The sequence below is a fragment of the Macaca mulatta genome, chromosome 1 (genome assembly GCF_049350105.2).
Source record: "Macaca mulatta isolate MMU2019108-1 chromosome 1, T2T-MMU8v2.0, whole genome shotgun sequence".
Classification (NCBI taxonomy): Eukaryota; Metazoa; Chordata; class Mammalia; order Primates; family Cercopithecidae; genus Macaca; species Macaca mulatta.
This window is the reverse complement of record NC_133406.1, coordinates 204,857,334-204,879,113: the sequence shown is the minus strand read 5'-3', so window position 1 is coordinate 204,879,113 and position 21,780 is coordinate 204,857,334. Positions and strand designations below refer to the sequence as shown.

General features: G+C 40.2%; 1 protein-coding gene across 5 annotated transcripts in view; it reads left to right on the top strand.

Moving 5' to 3' along the window:
- The first annotated feature begins 229 nt into the window (after positions 1-229).
- Positions 230-21,780, top strand: part of AGO3 (argonaute RISC catalytic component 3) — a 140,834-nt gene continuing 119,283 nt past the window's right edge. For 3 of the 5 annotated variants that reach the window (XM_077963796.1, XM_028836031.2, XM_077963778.1), the window contains exons 1-2: positions 1,019-1,354; positions 13,921-14,092. In XM_077963796.1, the coding sequence (XP_077819922.1) occupies positions 1,336-1,354; positions 13,921-14,092 (191 nt within the window). In that variant the 5' untranslated portion in view covers positions 1,019-1,335. Of the gene's footprint in view, positions 713-1,018; positions 1,355-13,920; positions 14,093-21,780 lie in introns of those variants that run through there. The other 2 variants (XM_077963786.1, XM_015135284.3) reach the window with 1 other exon arrangement.

Sequence of the window (21,780 nt, the reverse complement as noted above, 5' to 3'; positions counted from 1 at the left end):
AATAGTATCATGTTTCATTAGGGCAACAAATATTTATTAGGGACCTACTATTTGCCTGACATTCAAGTGGGGTGGGGGGCACACAAGTAGTAAATAACAGACTGGGCAAAGGGCTACCAAGGCAATACTGTAGTAGACTAACAGGTGCCCCACCATGGGTGGTCCGGAAAAGGCGTCTCAGATGTCTTCCGTTGAGACGTAAAAAGAAACTGCAGGGTGGGGAGTAAAGGGAGGGTGGAGAGGAGAGGGTTCCTGGCCAAGGGAACCAAAAGCAGAGAAGCCCCAAGTCAGAAAAAAGCAGCGCTTGGCCCGTTGGGGGGAATTGGAAGCCGAGCAGTACAGCTGTAGCACAGGCGGGGACCGTTTACGCCGTGCGTTTTCACCCTGGAAAGGAGTTTAGGTTTTCGAAGTGTGACGAGGCGCTATTAAAGAGTTTTAAACATGGAAATTACTCGATCTGTTTGTGTAGTGTCCTGTTCGTTAGTCATCTTTTCCAAACTATAATACATTTTTTTTAATCCTAAAAATGGTCGTTAAAGCAGTCTAGGAGTTAGGTCAATTGCGGTGGTCACTTGACCGCCTGTGAGGAGGCGGCGCGTGGGGCGGCTCGGACTGGGCGTGGCGGGGGCTCAGGAAGGAGGGTTGCCCTACCCCAGCGGTCTCGGCTCGGGGCCTCCGCGGCAGGCTTGGGTCCTTCACCCGCCAGCTCCAGGTAGGCTACTCCTCAGGTAAGCCCCGCCGCCAGCCGCGACGTCGCCGCAGACAGGCACCTCCCCCACTCGTGCGGCATGAGGAGTCCTGCCCCTTCGGGTTGTCTCCAGCCAGCACTGCCCCGCGGGGGACGGCCGAGCCCGCCGCATGTGGCCCGGCTCCCGGACGCTTCCCCGGCGTCCTCCGCGCCGGCCGCTCCCGCCCCGACGTCGCTCCGGCACGGCTCGGGGCCCAGAGGCGAGGCGAGGACGCCGGGCAAGCCAGGCAGCGGAACTGACGCCGGCGGGCTTCCGGGGCGGCCCCGGGCAGGTCGGCGGCGGTGGCCCGCAGTCGTGGAGGAGCGGTGGGAGCGTCGGCGGCCGCGGGCGATGCAACTTCCGGACGGGACTCCCCTGTGTCCGCGCCTCACGTCTCCCCTTCCTCTCGCCTAGTCCCGTGCCGTTTTCCGTCCGCGACTCTTCCGGCCCAGAGCTTTCGGAGTGCGGTTGCTCAGGGGAAGCCGTCGCCGCCCCCGCCTCGGGGCCGAGTGAGAGTGTCCGTCGCGCGGCGTCGCCCCCCGGGCCGCCTCCTTGCCCCCAGTGGCGGGCTCCGTTCTCCCTCGAAGCACTCCCCCCAGCTCCATGAATGGAAATCGGCTCCGCAGGTGAGTCAGAGTCTCTGGGCCAGGTAGGGGATGTCACCAAGCTACTGTCCTCTGAGTCTCCCTGCTTCTCCCGGCCGGCCCAGGTGCGCGAGGTGAGCGTCGGGCGGGCATCCCCTGGTCTCCCGCCCCTCGCCCTGCTCCCCTGCGATCTCCGCGCAGCCCAGCCGCAGTTCCCCGGGGGCCCCTGAGTCGGCGAAACTGCGAGCCGGGGAAACGCTTGGAGGATTTAAGTTTGGGGTTATCTAAGCGGTATTACTCTTTGCTGGAGTACCCTTTTTCTAGACTTTAGAATGGTTTGCCATTGTCTAGTTGGAGTTCTTGTCCTTTAGCCAGTTTGTGTGCTCCGTAGAGGCTGGGCAGCCAGCCAGCTCCCTTACCTACCTCTTAGGGTAGTTGTGAAGATACACTGAGATAACGGATAACTTCAAATTAAGTTCGAAGGAGGTGTTGGTGCAATGTTAAATTCAACACGGCATTGCTCCCACCCTCGAGTTCTTTTCTGTTGTTTGTGGCAGCATGGTAGATAGTTTCTGAGGAGCTTGGAAATGTCATAGCAGCCTGGATCACTGCTTATACGAGGAGGTGGATCTTAAAATTGCTGACAGCATTTTTTGTTTCATTCTCTATTCCCTAGAGAAGTAGTTGTCATATTCCTGGAAATTTGGAATTTAAGAAAACTGCTTTATCTTCGCGGGGAAGAAAGCAGTCTTGCAGTCGTAAGAGAAAATTGCAACATGGTTAGTACTTGTCCTTAAAAAAGGAAAAGTACTCTTTATGGTTCTAAAGTAATTAATTCAGGGACAGAAAGGTGTTGCATAACGGTTTGCCTAACAAGTGATCATGCTTGGCATTTTAAATTTGAAAGTATGCTTCAGACGATCACAAGTTCGTAAATTAATTTTCAAAATATTTGCGGGACTGTCTTGTTACTAATGGTGTTACAAGTTCCTGAATTCCATATCTCTTTTTGCCAATTTGATATAAGAAAAACTTATGTAAAAGAAACCAGTGACATAATGATAGCTAAGAACTTTGTTGAATAGATTGAGTATTAAGTGTCAAGTGGATGCAAAAAAGCACTCAAACTGGGGAGGTGAGATGGGCAGAGTTAAAAAAATTTTTTTAAACAAATTTTGTTACATGGAAGTTTCTCTAATCAATTTCTACTATACCTTTTTTTCGTGCTCCATTGTTTCGCCTTGCCCCATATCGTCTTAAAAACAGAAAGTCTGTCTGGATTGTGAAAAGATTTAGATTCTTATTCAGTTTTGATTTGTGTATTTCTGAAACTGTCCTGCCCTTTTTAAAAAATTACCATACTGCTGTTTTACTGCACAGGAAATGTCATTATTTGGGACCACAGGTGATCTTTGTACATAACTGTCCTGTTGTCAAGTCTGGAAAACAAATCATGAAAGTCAGACCCTTTATTAATCATCCTAAAACTTTTAAAGATATTTCAAAAAAGTTTTAAAGTTTTTGCTTTATCTCCTTAGGGTTTTTCATATGATATTGTGCCCATATATATGGACGTTGTCTTAGAAAACATTTGTTAACATCAAACCACCTAGTCAACTGGTACAACTAGCCAAGTAAGGCTCAGAAAATACATTTTACCTCTTCTTTTTTGGGTGTCCCGTTGCTGAAATAGATACCCATTTAGCTGTCTTCACATTTGGGCAAGTGTGTAGTTAGATTATCAACTGTATGCTTGGGTCTCTTGAAAAGTAAAGTTTTTTCTTCAGTACAGTTTATACGTGATTGAAGGTAGCCTAATGAAGATAAGCTATACTTTGGCTCAAGATTGACGTTATCAAAAACAAAATTTTCATTATTCCTGAGACTTATATATAATTGGTATGCTTAGTGTAAAGTTGAAAGCATAGCTGTGCAACTAAATTTTAAATCCATAATTTAGGCTGGGTGTGGTGGTTCATGCCTGTACTTTGGGAGGCTGAGGAAGGATGATCCCTTGAGCCCAGCAGTTGGAGACCAGCCTAGGTAACATAGTGAGACCTGCCTCTCCAAAAAGCAGAAAAATTAGCCGAGAATTGTGGCACATGTCTGTAGTCCCAGCTACTTGAGAGGCTGAGGCAGAATGGATTGAGCCCAGGAGGCAGAGATTGCAGTGAGTTATGATCGCGCCACTGCACTCCAGCCTAGGTGACAGAGCAAGACCCTATCTCAAAAAAAAAAAAAAAAAATTCATAATTTGACATATATTTTGATTTTAAAATTTTAGTATAAATGTTCTCAAAAAGTCTATTGAGTCAATATTGAATCTTGGCTCTCCAGTTCTATCATAAGTTTTTCTTTTGTGTGGAGATTCTCAGGAATCATCTTGTGATAGGATATTTTAAATTCTAGTTGTTCGGTGGATACATAGAAAACTGTTAAATTTATTTACATTAGGGAACCTCAAATACAAATACCATATAAGTTAGTATTCGTTCTTTCATATGAAATATTTTGAATGCTTTTTAAGGATATCTTGTGCAGTCTACTGATTTAGTACCATCAGAACTTTGATTTAACAAGAAAAGGCTCAATTAGTTAAAAATTAATCAACAGTTTAACGTCTGTGTCTGTGACTAGTTAGGAGAACATCTGATGAAACACCATTTTCTGTGGTCTAATTACTGCTGAACTAAGAGTATAGGTTGTGTTTCAGTTCTAAATAAGATGGAAATAGGGAGCGGCAGAGATGCTTGATGATATTACTTCTCCTGAGTACTCATTTTTTAGGTCCATACTATTCTAGTCTGTGTTTTCAGATAATGTTAGACTAGCGTTTAGGACAGAGGAACTACACTTTATAATGGAAGAAAAACATTTACTTTTACCTTAAATTAATGACATGCAAATTGATGTTTGGTGGAAGTTTTATACAGTCTTGCAAAAGTGAATAGACTGTTTCTTTCTTATTTGTACTTTTAAATTCATGTCTGAAAATAGTTGTTTTAGAGTTCTGTGCTTATTTAATAATAAAAGTTTTTAAAAAGTTATTTGGAACCAAGTTCCAAAGGAGTAAAAGTTGCATATATGGGAAGCTAGAATTAATTCAAGATTGGGATATGAATGATGTAGATAAAAATTATGGGTTAAAAATACCTACTAAAATATATAATGCCATCAGGGTCCAAATTTACTATTTAAAACAATCTTCTTTTTATTTATTTATTTTTTTTGAGATGGAGTCTCGCTCGCTGTGTCGCCCAGGCTGGAGTGCAGTGACGTAATACCAGCTCACTGCAACCTCTGCCTCCTGGGTTCAAGTGATTCTCCTGTCGCAGCCTCCCGAGTAGCTGGGATTACAGGTGCACACCACCGTGCCCGGCTAATTTTTTGTATTTTTAGTAGAGACGGGGTTTCGCCATGTTGACCAGGCTGGTCTTGAACTCCTAACCTCAGGTGATCTGCCTGCCTCGGCCTCCCAGAAAACAATCTTCTTTAATAACTTTGGGAAATGTTTTTGTCATTATATAAATTTTCTCACTTGTAGTTCTTTGCCTTGGAGAAAAAAAATCAAATTACTGCTCTGTCTGTGGGCATGAATTTTGAAAATGATAAAGGTTTTTCTACTGGGTTGTCACTTAAATTTTGGCTTGTGCTGCCCTGGAGTGACCATTATGACTTAAAAAATATATATTTATTGAACTTGACTGGCAGTGGGACTTATAAAAATGTGCAAGATTGTTTTGATATTTGGTTTAGAATTTTTCTTCTCTGTCATTGAAAGAGACTCCGAGGAAAAATAGAAAATGAGACATAAAATAACTTTTTTTTCTTCTAAACAAATACTTAAGGGAAAAAACATAGATAACCTTCAAATGTAATTGAGTTAACATGAAGACATTTTAAAAATTACCCATGATTCTGTCAGCCTCATATAACCATTCTTTACATTTTTAAACCAAATTCTAAACTAATCTGTTTAGTTTTTTAAAAATTAAGGAATTAAGTTATTTAGGAAAGCCATTAGAATGAATGAAAAGATATCTAGATGCTACCTTATTTTGCTTTTTTGGAGAAATGTATATAATAAGTTGGTAATTTAGAATTAATTTATGTTAGTTTATATCTTCCAATGGGAACATTGCGTTTTTTAGTTACTGCCTGGCCTGACAGTATGCAAAGAGGCCTGGGGCCCTGTAAAGGGGACATTTCCTGGAAGAATTCTCTGTTGTATATGGAAAAACCCTGGCTCAGAGTAGAATTCTTGCCAAATTGTCTAAGCTGATGGATTCTAGTTGAATACCATTTTGCTTTATAATATAGCCATCTAGTTTCACACTGGTTTCTATATTCTTAAAATACTTGAGGGTCTACCTGAAAGATGAATTAAAATATTAATCTATCAAAACATATTATCTTACAGTAATTAGAGGTAGAATCTTAGAAAGTAATTTATAAGTTTTTGTTGTTGCTAATGGGTAGGGAAAAAAATACCAAAGTGATAATTCTGTTTTCAGGAAGGTAAAACTAAAAAGATTATTTAAGATCAGTATCCTTTTCAGACCTGTTTATTCTCAGACTGTTGAGATGAACAGCATTTACCAGACATTCCTACCTTCTAATTCAGTTGTCTTGGATACTGAATAGACCCCTCATTCTTGGCTCATTAACAAAACAGATGTGAGAAAGAATATTGTGTGGTTTTTCAGCCATAATGGTTATGCTGTTAGGATACATGAACAGCCTTTCTGTATTTGGAGTTTCTGTGGTGTTCTGCCATTATCTGTGTTAATATTAATGACTTTCTTTGGCTAGCCACTGCTTAAAAAAAAAAAAAAACTATTGAGATTCAGCAAAACCTTGTCACACAACTGATGCATTCTCTTATACATTAAAATGTGGGCATTTTGTGGTTTGGTTACAATAAAAAATTGTGTGCATTAGTCTGAAATGTCAGTTTAAGGAAATGAAGAATTCTTTGTTTTTTGTTTTTTTTTTTGAGACAGAGTTTTGCTCTTGTCGCCCAGGCTAGAGTGCAATGGCAGGATCTCGGCTTAGTATTTTTAATAGAGACGGGATTTCACCGTGTTGGCCAGGCTGGTCTCGAACTCCTGACCTCAGGTAATCCACTCGCCTCGGCCTCCCAAAGTGCTGGGATTACAGGCATGAGCCACTGCACCTGGCCTAGAATTCCTTGTTTTACGTCAGCCAGTTATTTTATACATCATTTCCAAATTGTCAAGTTCTTGGGAAATCAGAACATGGTATCTACAATCTTTTGATGTGAGATATTTTTAGATTAAAAAAATGTTTTTTGTAGAGACGGGGTCTTACTATGTTGCACAGGCTGGTCGTGAATTCCTAGGCTCAAGTGATCCTCCTGCCTCAGCCTCCCAGAATGCTGGGATTATAGGAGTGAGCCACTATGCCCACCCATATTTTTAGGTTTTTCATTTGTGGAAGAAATTTTATGAGAATATGTTCTCAGTTGTAGGCTTACATAATACTACTTTTGAGTCATTACTAATACTTGGTAATTTTAACTGATTTCTGAATCTTCTAACAATATGAGAGAGACATAGTATTTCTGTGAACTTTAAAAATGGTGAAAGAATAGATTGCAAAATGGGTTCTTGCTAATAACAAGGGAAATGTCCCCTTTTATTTTCAAGGGAGGAAATGCCTTTTTTTTTTTTTTTTTTTTTTTGAGACGGAGTCTCGCTCTGCCGCCCAGGCTGGAGTGCAGTGGCCGGATCTCAGCTCACTGCAAGCTCCGCCTCCCGGGTTCACGCCATTCTCCTGCCTCAGCCTCCCGAGTAGTTGGGACTACAGGCGCCCGCCACCGCGCCCGGCTAGTTTTTTGTATTTTTTTAGTAGAGACGGGGTTTCACCGTGTTAGCCAGGATGGTCTCGATCTCCTGACCTCGTGATCCGCCCGTCTCGGCCTCCCAAAGTGCTGGGATTACAGGCTTGAGCCACCGCGCCCGGCCCGGAAATGCCTTTTTTGTATTTTTAGTAGAGACGAGGTTTCAACATTTTGGTCAGGCTGGTCTCGAACTCCTGACCTCAGGTGATCCACCCGCCTCAGCCTCCCAAAGTGCTGAGATTATAGGAGTGAGAAACAAGCCTTTTAAAAATTGTTTCTCACTCCTATAATCTCAGCACTTTGGGAGGCTGAGGCGGGTGGATCACCTGAGGTCAGGAGTTCGAGACCAGCCTGACCAAAATGTTGAAACCTCGTCTCTACTAAAAATACAAAAAATTAGCTGGGCATGGTGGCAGGCATCTGTAATCCCAGCTACTCAGGAGGCTGAGGTAGGAGAATCCTTTGAACTCAGGAGGCGGACATTGCAGTGAGCTGAGGTTGCAGCATTGCACTCCAGCCTGGGCAACAAGAGTGAAACTCCATCTCAAAAAAAAATTGTTTCCCAGCCGAGTGCAGTGGCTGACACCAGTAATCCCAGCACTTTGGGAGGCCGAAGCAGGCAGATCACGAGGTCAGGAGTTCGAGACCAGGAGCCTAACCAACATTGTGAAACCTTGTCTCTGCTAAAAATACAAAAATTAGCTGGGCATGGTGGCATGCACCTGTAATCCCAGCTACTTGGGAGACTGAGACAGGAGAAGTGCTTGAACCTGGGAGGCGGAGGTTGCGGTGAGCCGAGATCGCGCCACTGCACTCCAGCCTGGGCGACAGTGCGAGATTGTGAGATTCCGTCTCAAAAAAAGAAATAAATTGTTTCCCTGCTGCCATCTGATAAGCTTAACCTTCAACTGGCTGAATGTTCTATAAGTGATTATTTAATTGTAGTGAGCCTAGTAATAAGTGCAGTATGTTTGGACAGATTCATTGAATGAAAAAGTGGAATTAGCAGGTAGGAGGTTCCTGAAGTTCCATGCTGTTTACTACTTAGCTTTGCAGACTTAACACGTATAAAATCAGAGAGAATTCATTAAGTTATATTTTGAGATCAACAGAGTATATTTCTTTTTACAAAACAAAAATGTATTCCTTTTTTTTTTTTTTTTCTGAGACGGAGTCTTGCTCTGTCACCCAGGCTGGAGTGCAGTGGCATGATCTCGGCTCACTGCAACCTCCGCCTCCGGGGCTCAAGCGATTCTCCTGCCTCAGCCTCCCTAGTAGCTGGGATTACAGGTGCCCGCCACCATGTCCAGCTAATTTTTGTATTTTTAGTGGAGATGGCGTTTCACCATGTTAGTCAGGCTGGTCTTGAACCAGATCTGACCTCAGGTGATCCACCCTCCTTGGCCTCCCAGAGTGCTGGGATTACAAGCGTGAGCCACCGCGCCTGGCCCAAAAATGCATTCTTTTTCTGATTATAAAATAATAACCACATGTTTATTACTTTAAAAAACAAACAAAATAAGAATGTCTCAAATAGAAGATGAAAATATGATCCTATCCTCCAGATAAAACCATAGTTAACTCTTTCTTATATATCTTCCCAGAGATCCATCTGTCTGTCTATTTATCATACGAATTGTTTTTAACCTACTTTTTCCACTTAGTAATACGTCATCTTTCCCATATCATTACTTACATCTGTATAACAGTATAATTATTTATACTGAGTACATAGCATTTAATTTTATCTGTATATTGATCAGTCTCATTGATAGTGGTTTAGATTTTTTCCAGTTTGTTATTATTATGACTAAAACTTTGTAAGTATTCTAGTACATATGTCTTTGTATACTGGTCCAGTGCTTGCTTTTGGATAAATTCTTAGAAGTAGAATTGTTGAAATAGGTATTCCATGAATATTAAAGAAAACATTCCCAGTGAATAGCTATAATTTGGTAATTGGCTATAGTATATGTTATAGTTGATTTTGATTTATTCACTGCTTGTTTTTCATCAGTCACATTTGCTGTAGGCTATTGTTTAGCTTTAGACTTTCCAACTGATACATATTGGATTACTAGAAGAGTGAACAACATGGACACATGCTTTGAAAATGTATGGTTTTGTGTTTGAAATTTAGTTTGGTTAGTTACTATCCAGTACATACAATAGCTGCTGAAAGAAAAGTTTGATATAGAGAGGAAGTCCACATAGTGCTTTATATTTCTGTGTAGCTATATTTTCAAATCTAGTGGGCAGTACGTGTATTTGTTAAATAACTAAAATATGCTTCATTGGAAGTATAATTCATTATATTGACAGAATTGTTTCATCTGCTAATTTACATTAAAATATCTTCTGGATACTAAACTTGATTAGTATCTATAGAGTTCTGTTCATTGCTTATTATGCAACAGAATTTCCCTTTGTGCCAAATTATTTAAAAAACACAAGGTAAAATAATGACAGTGGAGGAAAAATTGACAGTGTGATATAGTGTAAAAAGCATGGGTTTTAGAGACAGATCCTGGCTCTTAAATTAACTGAAATTTATTAATGATGTGTCGGTGTAGGTTTGAGTACAAATGTACTCCTCTTGTAGAGGATATTGATAGTGGGAAGTCTGTGCCTGTGTGGGGGCAGGAGGCCTGGGACATATGGGTAATTTCTACCTTCTGTTCAATTTTGCTGTGAACCTAAAACCTCTCTAAAAAATAAAGTCTATCAGAAAAAGTTAACTGCTACTTTGGGCAGTGCATTTAATCTTCCTTAACCTTAATTTTCTTATCTGTACAATAGGATAGTGAAAAGAGATGACACATGCAAAGGAAATGGCCATTTCTCTCTTTTTTTTAATGATATTTTACTATAGAGATTTTAGGATGTATACAAATAGGCAGAACTGTATAATAAACTCTATTGTACCCACCACCCAAACCCAGTCATCAACCCATGTCCAATCACATCTCTTCTATTTTTCCCTCCTTTATATTTTTGAAGTATATTCTAGACATAATATGATTTTATTCGTATTTAGTAGTAACTATAAAAGTTATGGACTCTTAAAATATACAGTACCGTTATCACAGCAAAATGAGAATAATCACTCATAAAATGTTCTAATCATTGTTCAAATTTTTACTTGTCTCACGTATTATTTTTTAAACTGTTTGCCTTAAAAAAAATTTTTTTTTTTTTTTTGAGATGGAGTCTCCCTCTGTTGCCCAGGCTAGAGTTCAGTGGCATGATCTTGACTCACTACAACCTTCTCCTCCCAGGTTCAAGCGATTCTTCTGCCTCAGCCTCCTGAGTAGCTGGGATTACAGGCACGCGCCATGACGCGCAGCTAAGTTTTGTATTTTTAGTAGAGACGGGGTTTCACCGTGTGGGCAAGGCTGGTCTTGAACTCCTGACCTCAGGTGATCCACCCGCGTCAGCCTCCCAAAGTGCAGGATTACAGGCATGAGCCACCACGCCCGGCCTAAAAAAATTTTTTGATTCAAAATCCAAGTAAGTTCTACACATTGTGATTGATCGATATGTCTTTTAAGTATCTTAATCGGCAAGTTTTCTCTCCTTGTTTTTCTCCTCTGCAACGTATGGGTTGTTTGTCCTTTTAGAATTTTTCACCATCTGGATTTTGCTAGTTCCATCTTTACAATGTAATTTAACATAATCCTTTGAATTTCCTATAAACTGCTAGTGGATCCAAGGGCTTGATCAAATTCAGGCTGTTCTTTTTGAACTTACTACAGTTGGTTTTTTGTCCCAAGCACTTCACTGGAATTGTTTTTATCAAGGTCAACAAAGACTTAGCTAAACCCAGTAGTTCCCAAATCTTCATTTTATTTCATCCACATCTAATGACATTTTCTTCTTGAAACACAATTTTCCCCGTTTGGTTTTCAGGATACCACTCTCTCCAGGTCCTTCTCTAACCTTGTTGGCTGTTACTTTTCCAGTTCCTTTGCTGTTTTCATTTCCCTAATTTCTAAATATTGGAAGTATCCTAGGGGTTAGTATTCTGTATCCATGTTAGAGTCTGATCTCTAATCCAGTGGTTTTAAATAACATTTATATGCTGAGGACACCCACATTTACACCTCCAGCCTGGACCTCTCCCCTGAACTCCACACTCATCTAACTGCTTACTATTCATCTACTTGTAGACACCTCAAATTTAGCATGTCCTTAAAATCCTCTTGGTTTCCTCTCTAAACTTGCTACTATCACTGAGTCTTTCCTATCTCAGTAAATGACTCTTCTGTTCTTTCAGTTGTACAGACCAGAAATCCCTGAGAATGTTTTTCCTCATACCCCATATCTAGTCCATTTAACAATTCCTGTCAGGCCTACCTTCTGAATGTTTTCCACATCCATATCACTCCCCTAACTGTACTACTGTAATCCTAGCCAACATTATCTTTCACCTAGACAGCCACATAGCCTGCTGACTAGTCTCCCTGCTTGTACCCTTACGTATAATTTTTCATACAGCAGCTGGAATGATACTTAAAAAACATTTTTAAATCAGATCATAACACTTTTTCACTCAGAACTCAGAGAGCTGACACTATCTAACTTCAAGGCTTACTCTAAAGCTGCTGTAATCAAGATAGTGTGGTATTGGTGAAAGAAATGACTAATGGAACAGAACAGAGAGTCCAGCATGGCAGGTTACAATCCCAATTCTTATTAGCTATAAAAATTTTAGGCAAATTATTTCAGTTTTCCTCGTCTGTAAAATGATTCCTTCCTTTATAGGGTTGGTATGAAGATTAAATGAGATAATGCATGTAAACGCATTTAGCAGGCCAGGCGTGGTGGCTCATGCCTGTAATTCCAGCATTTTGGGAGGCCGAGGTGGGCAGATCACTTGTTCTCAGGAGTTCAAAACCATCCTGGGCAACGTGGTGAAACCCTATCTCTGTCAGAAATACAAAAACTTAGCCGGACATGGTGGAAAATAAAAGCATTTAGCACGTTGCCCGAGACATAGTCAGAACTTGATAAATTTTAGAATTTGTGCTTTTTCTAATTTGATCTTGACAAGTTTCATAAGAAGGAGGCAGGTCAAGTATTTTCATTTTTTAGATCAGGAAAAAAATTCAGGGAGAGTATTTGGTGATGGTCAAATGATTAGATAATTGGCAGAGCCAGTACTAAGGGCTAGTACAGAATTTGTACAGTATTACCTCAGGCTAGGATAGGAAAGATTATGCCCTCTGAAGAGATTTTTTTAAAAAACACAAAGCAAAATTTAAAAACAAATGATTCAGGCAGCATTTTAGTCTATTTTTGTCTACACTGAATAAAAAGTTAGAGCAATTTTTTATTCCTGATACAAACTCATTCTTTTGATATATTGTTGGATTTAATTTAACATTTTGTTAGGATTTTTGCATGTATATTCATAAATTAGATTAGCTTATGATTTTCGTTTTTTATAGTGTGTTTGTCAGGTTTTAGTACCAGAATTTTTCTGGCATCATAAATTGTATTGAGGTATGTTTACTTTTTTTCTGTTCTCTGGAAATGTTTGTATAATATTGGTGTTATTTTTTTCCTTAAATGTTTGGTATAATTCTCTAGTGAAGCCATCTGGATCTGGAATCTTTTTGTATGTGTGTGGAAGTATTTTAAATTGTGGATTTAATTTATTTGGAGTACTTTTAAGATTTTTTTAAATGTAATTTTTAGTTTATTCAGATAATAGTCATTTATTAATTTATTGTTTGAATTTTGATTAACAAAGCTGTATTTTGAGCTTCAAAAATTTAATGCTGGATATCACTTAGGTTTTCTTTAAAATTGTTTGATAAAAAATGTAAAATATACATACCATTAAATTTACCATCTTAACTATTTTTGTGTACAGTCACTAGTGTTCTGTACATTCACAGTGTTGTGCAACCAATCTCCACAACTCTTTTCATTTTGTAAAACTGAAACTATATCCATTTAACAATGCCCTGTTTGCTCATGTCTCAGCTCCCGGCAACCACACATCTACTTCCTGTTTTTTATGAAATTGACTACTCTAAGTACCTCATGTAAGTGGAATCATATAAATCATATAGTGTTTGTCATTCTGTGACGGAGTTTTTTTTTTTTTTTTTTTTTTTTTTTTTTGAGACGGAGTCTCGCCCTGTTGCCCAGGCTGGAGGGCAGTGGTGTGATCTCAGCTCACTGCAGCCTCCACCTCCCGAGTTCAAGTGATTCTCCTGCCTCAGCCTCCCAAGTAGCTGGTGGCTACAGGTTCGCACAACCACACCTAGGTAATTTTTTTTTGTATTTTTTTGGTGGAAATGATGTTTCATCTCCACCAAATGAGCTCACTGTAGCCTCAAACACCTGGGCTCAAGTGATCCTTCTACCTTGGCCTCCCAAAGCGCTAGGATTCCAGGCATGAGCCACATGCCCTGCCCTTTCTTCTACTTTCTTTAACTTTACTTTGCTGTTGGTCTCACACTCTTTAGGTCTGACTTGTGCTTGCTCATGGTCACCTTGGTTTGTGCCCTTTGCAGAACAGTTTTTCAGAGGCATACAGTTTTCTGTGTGTTTATTTTTAATGAAGAGAGGAAATCTGGGGTGATAGAAGTTGAAGTGTTAGGAATGATGTCATCTTGCAGAACTAAGTTTTAGCCATTATCAGCTGTACTTAAAATTCTAATATACTCTGGTCGACAAGGCTTTGGAATACAGCTTATAACTGTGACTCTTGTTTTTCCCCTTCCCCTGGCAGGACCCGCTGGGGCCCAGCCCCTACTCATGGTGCCCAGAAGACCTGGCTATGGCACCATGGGCAAACCCATTAAACTTCTGGCTAACTGTTTTCAAGTTGAAATCCCAAAGATTGATGTCTACCTCTATGAGGTAGATATTAAACCAGACAAGTGTCCTAGGAGAGTGAACAGGTAAGAATCATGAAACTGCAAAGATCTTTTGCTGTTTTTTTCCTTAGTAATTATCCATGTTTATCTTGTGTATCTGAATAACAATTACAGTGTGTAACAGTTTGACCAAGAACATCTGGTAATTTGTTTTAAAATTGATTGTACTTGAGAGGTGTGATAGTGGGGAAAAAATCTTTGAAATTATTTTATTATAACATGAGCTCACATTTTCCCTGTGATAATAGAAAAGATCCAAGTTATTTTTACATGCTCCTGAAATCAGGCTGCACATCATGAGCACATCATTTTCCTTGCTGTTAGGTAATATGTCCATGCTTGCTTTTTTCTCCTCACCTACCTTATGCACCACTTTCATAATGTTCCCTTTAAGATGATGGTGGTGATGATAGCAGTGGGGAATAGAAATAGTGGTTTCATGTTTTCTTTTCTCCTTTCCCAATTCCCGACTGTTTCTTACTATTATATAGGAATAAGTACAGATGGTATATAAAGATTTATCAGCCTGCTTTCAGTAAGCTTCCTCTCGCCTCCCCAAAATGCCATTTATATTCCTGGATGTGGTTTAGGTAATACAGGAAATATAAGAGGAATTTATGATTGGGTATATACTATCTGTTTGGATTTTGTTTTTAAAAGGAAAGACAGCACATTTAAAAAAAAATGTGATATTCAGTTTAGCATTTTGGTTTCTATGATCCCAAACTTTTCTTATTCAATAAATGTTATTAAGAGTCTTCATTTAAGACATTTAAGAAAAAGAATGTTGTTTCTCTCAAGAAATTTGTAATTTGGTAGAGGAGATAAGATACCTAAGAAATACGAAGGTCTTTTTCTTGGGCTTGTCATCCTAATTGTTAATATTTCTGCTATACCTGAAAATGAATGAGCACTAAAAGACTTTGTGGTAACATGTTAAAAAACAACAATACCTATAGGAATGTTGTAATTAACATGTAATGCAGAGTTCTTTGTGAGGTCAGGAAGACTCCTAGAGTATTACAGTTGGGAGGAACCTCTTAAGAAGTTAACTAATCCAATACCCTTTTTATTTATAGCTGAAATCCAGAAAGGTTAAGGGATTTAGTCAAGAACACACGTTTCAAGTAGGAAAGGTGAAATCAGAACTCCAGAATCCTGACTTGGTAGTCATTAGGAAGTATTTTGTAAAAGGAGAAGTTAATCTAAAACAATTGGTAAAATTTTGGTTAGCTGTAGTAAAAATAACATACATATAATTTTATTTTTTTATTTGTTTATTTATTTATTTTTGAAGGAAGGATAGCAGTAACAAAAGCATAATGGTTGAGAAGAACCAGGTGTATTGAGTGTGAACCAGGCTTAAGGGGAAGATTCTCTGCATTACATGTTAATTACAACATTCCTATAGGTGTTGTTGGTTTTTATTTTAACATGTTATCAGATACTACTTTAAGATACTATCTGTGAATAGATAGATGACTCCTAATCTTGCCCTTGCCTCTACCTCTTTCCTAAACTTCAGATTGACACGCGAATGTTCCTAAAGTGAACAACGCAAGTCAAAAGAGTAGTGCCCTACTCTTCTGTGACCTAGTAGTACTTGGTGTATGCTTCCATTATGGCGTTTTTAGTGCATTGTGGTTATTTTTCTCCCTTTCCCCAGTATAACCCCTTCATGAAAAGTAGTGTTTTATGTCATCTTTGTCACCCCATGTCAGCTCAGTGATTGGCACATAATACTCAGTAAAGTGAATGAAATGCTTATAAAATGGCATGAGTGTGATGATAGGGGACAGGAAAGAAAACTGGATGTTCTAGAGGGCTGTTATACTGGAACATGGGTTTTTCAGTGCCCTACTCTTATCTCCTAGGATCTTAGGCTAGTCTTGGTCTTGGTCTCCCTTCACTGTCTTTTATATCTTTCTGTGAGCCATCATCCACTTATGGGGACTTAACTGACTCATGCTGTACTCTCATGGAGATTCCCTTTTTCTTTTTTCTCAAAACTGGGTCATTAATGTGTAGATTTGAGTGAAGGGTAATGCTGACCCTTCTGGTAGATATTTACATTTTAAAAAGGCATTTATTAAGCTGGGCCATGGGCCTGTAGTCCCAGCTACTCTGAAGGCTGAGGCAGGAGGATTACTTAAGCCCAGCAGTTAAGATTGCAGTGTGTTGTATTTGTGCCTGTGAATAGCCACTGCACTCCAGCCGGGGCAACATAGTGAGACCATGTATCTAAAAAATAAATAAAAATAAAAAGGCATTAGTTAATCTAAGTAAAGATCTGGAGCTTGAGGAAGGTCAATTCAAGTTTTTTTAGTATGCCAGATGAGTTACAAGGAAATGATGTTGTGGTAAAAATATTAAGTAAAAGGAATAGAATTTTTTTGAGTCTCGCGCCGTTGCCCAGCCTGGAGTGCAGTGGCGCGATCTCCGCTCACTGCAGCTTCCGCCTCCCAGGTTCAAGCAGTTCTCCTGCCTCAGCCTCCCGAGTAGCTGGGATTACAGGTGCCTGCCACCACGACCAGCTGATTTTTTGTACTTTTAGTGGAGATGGGTTTCACTATGTTGGCCAGGCTGGTCCTGAACTCCTGACCTTGTGATCCGCCCTCCTCAGCCTCCCAAAGTGCTGGGATTACAGGTGTGAGCCACTGTGCCCTGCCGGAGCAGAATTGTTTATTACATTTATTCTTTCTCCTGCCTAACATTTTTGGGTTTTTTTTTTTTGGTGGAGGGGTGGGTAAAGGAGAATTTGTGTATTATATATGTGTATATAAAGTTGTATAGCATAGAATTTCATATGTATGTGCTCATTGTATTAAGTTTGTGAGAAAAATAGATATCATAAATTGGTGTGGTACATTCTGGTTTTAACGATTCTTTTGACATCCCTTAATTACATTCCGTCTTTAGGTTGCTTTATCTTACATTTTTTTGCCGGTACCAGTAATTTAGATTTGTAATTTAAATGTCTCCAAGTGGGAAGTTTTTTAATTTTTCTCATTAAAATTTTAATCATTTTATCATGTTTTTGAGTTTTGTTGTTGTTTGTTTTTTTGTTTTGTTTTGTTTTGTTTTTGAGACGGAGTCTCGCTCTGTCGTCCAGGCTGGAGTGCAGTGGCGCGATCTCAGCTCACTGCAAGCTCTGCCTCTGGGGTTCACGCCATTCTCCTGCCGCAGCCTCCCGAGTAGCTGGGACTACAGGCACCCGCCACCAAGCCCTGCTAGTTTTTTTTTTTTGTATTTTTTAGTAGAGACGGGGTTTCACCATGTTAGCCAGGATGGTCTCGATCTTCTGACCTCATGATCCACCCGCCTCGGCCTCCCAAAGTGCTGGGATTACAGGCTTGAGCCACCACGCCCGGCCGAGTTTTTTTTTTTAGTAGTAGTAGTATTTTCATTTATTTTTTTTTCAGATGGAGTTTTGCTGTCGTTGCCTAGGCTGGAGTGCAATGGCACAATCTCTGCTCACTGCAACCTCTGCCTCCTGGGTTTAAGTGATTCTCCTGCCTCAGCCTCCTGAGTAACTGGAATTATAGGCATGTGCCACCATGCCCAGCTAATTTTGTGTTATTAGTAGAGACAGGGTTTCTCCATGTTGGTCAGGCTGGTCTCAAACTCCCGACCTCAGGTGATCCACCCGCCTCGGCCTCCCAACGTGCTGGGATTACAGGCGTGAGCCACCGCACCCGGCCCAAGTTTTCATAGGAACTGTAGGACTTGTTTGGGATTCTAAAAATGGCATAAATCAGCCTTATACTTTGTTAATAATATTGCTTTGCTTTAATGTCAACATCTTCAAAACTTATTCCATTTTCTTCAGCTGACTTGCTTTTGTCTTCAGTTTTTACAGTATTACTGCATGACTAGTCAGTTAAAACTTGGTGGTCTTCTGAAACTGGTGTGGTGGCTCAGTTCCTATGCTTCAACAACTGGAATTCTAGACATTAGAAGGGACTAGATAGAACTTAACAATTCCTTTTCAATATTAGCAAAACAGTTAAGGGACAGAATGCAGTGGTTCAGTTATGTCTAATTTAACTTATCCAAAATATTAAATTGTTTTATTTCTTTTTTTAAAAAGTCAGGGTCTCAATCTGTCTCCCAGGCTCTGAAGCGCAGTGGCACAGTCATAGCGCACTGCGTTCTCAACCTCCTGGACTCAAGTGATCCTTCCACTTAAGCCTCCTAGCTGGGACTACAGGCACCACCACACCAAGATCATTTAAAAAAATTTTTTTTTTTTTTTTTTTTTTAAGTAGAGACGGGGTTTCACCATGTCAGCCAGGATGGTCTCGATCTCCTGACCTCGTGATCTGCCCGTCTCGGCCTCCCAAAGTGCTGGGATTACAGGCTTGAGCCACCGCGCCCGGCCAAAAAATTTTTATTTACAGGAGACGAAGTCTCCCTATGTTGCCCAGGCTGGTTTTGAACTCCTGAGCTCGAGTGATGCTCCCAAAGTGCTGGGATTACAGGCAGCTACTCGGGAGACTGAAGCAGGAGAATCTCTTGAACCCGGGAGGCAGAGGTTGCAGTGAGCCGACATCATGCCACTGCACTCTAGCCTGGCGACAGAGTAAGATTCCGTCTCAAAAAAAAAAAAAAATATTGTTGCCTTCTATAAAGTCATAGTTATTCTCTTCTTAGTGACTTAAATTTTTTAATACTTAAATTAACATGCATGAAGTTTTTCTTGTCCACATGCCACATGAACAAATATTTGGCACTAAGGCATTAATCATCATAGTAGAAAGACATAGCCAAACAATTGCCCCTTTAGTTGGAGTCCTCTTAGGCACAATATCCAGGAAATGCTGGTGAATCATTTTGTGGGTCAACCTTTCTACAAATTTATTCTTTAGATTTTCTGTCCATTGCTTTTTTTGTCCTTTCCTCACTCCGTTTTGTGTTGGGGGACAAGTAGGGGAAGGAGATTCTTTCCTTCCTTCTTTTCCCCCTATTAAATGATTTTGATTGAAAGTAAGCTTTTGGTAAAAGAGTATGTATGTTAAGTATATTTCAGATGTTACTAGTTTCTAATAGGTGAATGGTTTCGTATTTTTAGAAACATTATGACCCAGAGTATAAATTCTGTAACTTGAGACTTTATGCTAGTTTGTCCAACCTCTAAATATACCTTGAATAGATAGTATATGTATTTATTCAAAACCATTAAATAATGGAATAGATACATGTTAAAAATTATATATACAGCATGATTATAACACATTATTTTAAAACATGAATAAAAATTTGAAAGAATCTTAAAATAGTAGTAGATTGTGATTGCATTTTTATTTTATTTATTTATTTTTAGACAGAGTCTCACTCTGTCGCCCAGGCTGGAGTGCAATGGCGTGTTCTCAGCTCACTGCAACCTCCGCCTCCCAGGTTCAAGTGATTCTCCTGCCTCAGCCTCCTGAGTAGTTGGGATTACAGGCGCCTGTGCCCAGCTAGTGGTTTTTTTGTTTGTTTGTTTGTTTGTTTTGAGACAAAGTCTCTCTCTGTCACCCAGGCTGGAGTTCAGCGGCACCATCTCGGTTCACTGCAAGCTCCACCTCCTGGGTTCACACCAGTCTTCTGCCTTGGCCTCCCAAGTAGCTGGGACTACAGGCGCCCGCCACCATGCCCAGCTAATTTTTTTGTATTTTTGGTAGAGACGGGGTTTCATCGTGTTAGCCAGGATGGTCTTGATCTCCTGACCTCGTGATCCGCCCGCCTCGGCCTCCCAAAGCACTGGGGTTACAGGCATGAGCCACTATGCCCAGCCTAGTGTTTGTATTTTTAATAGAGACGGGGTTTCGCCATGTTGATTAGGCTGGTCTCAAACTCCTGACCTCAGGTGATCCACCCGCGTCGGCCTCCCAAAATGCTGGGATCACAGGCATGAGCCACTGTACCCGGCCATGGTTGCATTTTTTTGGCTCAGCTTTCTTTTACAAATTAAACATAATTTTTAGTACTGTTACTGTTAATATTCTATGATGATTAATAACATGCTAAATATTTCTGCATATTTCTTATTGATATAATGTTTAATATTGATGATTGAGTTTTATTTTATTTATTTATTTTGGAACAGGGTCCCGCTCTGTCACCCAGGCTGGAGTGTAGTGGCACGATCACGGTTCACTGCAGCCTTGACCTCCCCGGGCTCAAGCAATCCTCCCACCTCAGCCTCCTGGGTAGCTGAGACCAGGAGCATGCCTGGCTAATTTTTCTACTTTTTGTAGACACAGAGTTTTGCCATGTTGCCCAGGCTGATCTCAAACTGATGGGCTCAAGACATCCACCCACCTTGGCCTTTCAAAGTGCTGGGATTATAGGCGTGAGCCACTGCACCCAGGCAGATGATTGAATTTTAGAAAGAAAAAAGTAAATCTATATTGATCCAATTTTGGCTTTTCAAATGGAAATCTCAGAGCAGCAATGTGTTTAAAGAAACTCCTTTTCTGCTGTTAGGAATGTCATTTTTATAGTGTTATAGTTGGATACTATGCCAAGAGGGGGCATATTTCCTTTTAAATAACTTGATGGATGTATAATTTACATGCCATAATTCACCCATTTAAAATGTACACCTCAGTGGTTTTTAGTATATTTCCAGAGAGGATGTACAGGCATTACTTCAATCTAATTTTAGAACATTTCATCCTCTCAAAAAGAAACCCCATACTCATTAGCAGTCACTGCCCATTACTCCCTCCCCACAGTCCTTGCCAACCACTAATCTACTTTCTTTCTCTGTAGATTTGCCTGTTCTGGGTCTTTCTTTCTTTGTTTCCTTCTTTCCTTTCTTTTCTTTTTCTTTCTTTTCTTTCCTTTCTTTCCTTTCCTTCCTTCCTTTCTTTCTTTCTCTTTCCTTCCTTCCTTCCTTTCTTTTCTTTTCTTTCTTTCTTTCTTTCCTTTTTTCTTTCCTTCTTTCTTTCTTTCTTTCTCTTTCTTTCTCTTTCTTTCTCTTTTCCTTCCTTCCTTCCTTCCTTCCTTCCTTCTTTCTTTCCCTCCCTCCCTCCCTCTTTCCTTTTCTTTTCTTTTCTTTTCTTTTCTTTTCTTTTCTTTCTTCTTTTAAGACAGAGTCTCGCTCTGTCCCCTAGGCTACAATGCAGTGGCTCAATCACGGCTCACTACAACCTCCACCTCCTGAGTTCAAGCAGTTCTCCTGCCTCGGCCTCCTGAGTAGCTGGGACTGCAGACACCTGCCACCAAGCCTGGTTAATTTTTGTATTTTTAGTAGAGGCAGGATTTCACCATGTTGGCCCGCCTGGGCTCAAACTTGTGACTTCAAATGATCCACCTACCTTGGCCTCCCAAAGTGCTAGGATTACAGGTGTGAGCCACTGCGTCCTTCCGGATAGTTCTTATAAATGGAATCATATACCATGTGGCCTTTTGTGACTGGCTTCTTTTTGCATAATGATTTCAAGGTTCATTCATGTTGTAGCATGTATCAGTATATTCGGGCACTGCATAACGTTTCAATTACAGACCACATATTTGAGGTGGTCCCATAAGATTATAATATCGTATTTTTATTGTACCTTTTTATGTTTAGATACACAAATACCGCTGTGTTGCAGTTGCCTACAGTATTCAGTATAGTAATGTGCTGTACAGGTTTGTAGCCCAGGAGTAATAAGCCATACCATATAGCTTAGTTGTGTAGTAGGCTCTACTGTCTAGGTATGTGTAAGCACACTCTATGGTGT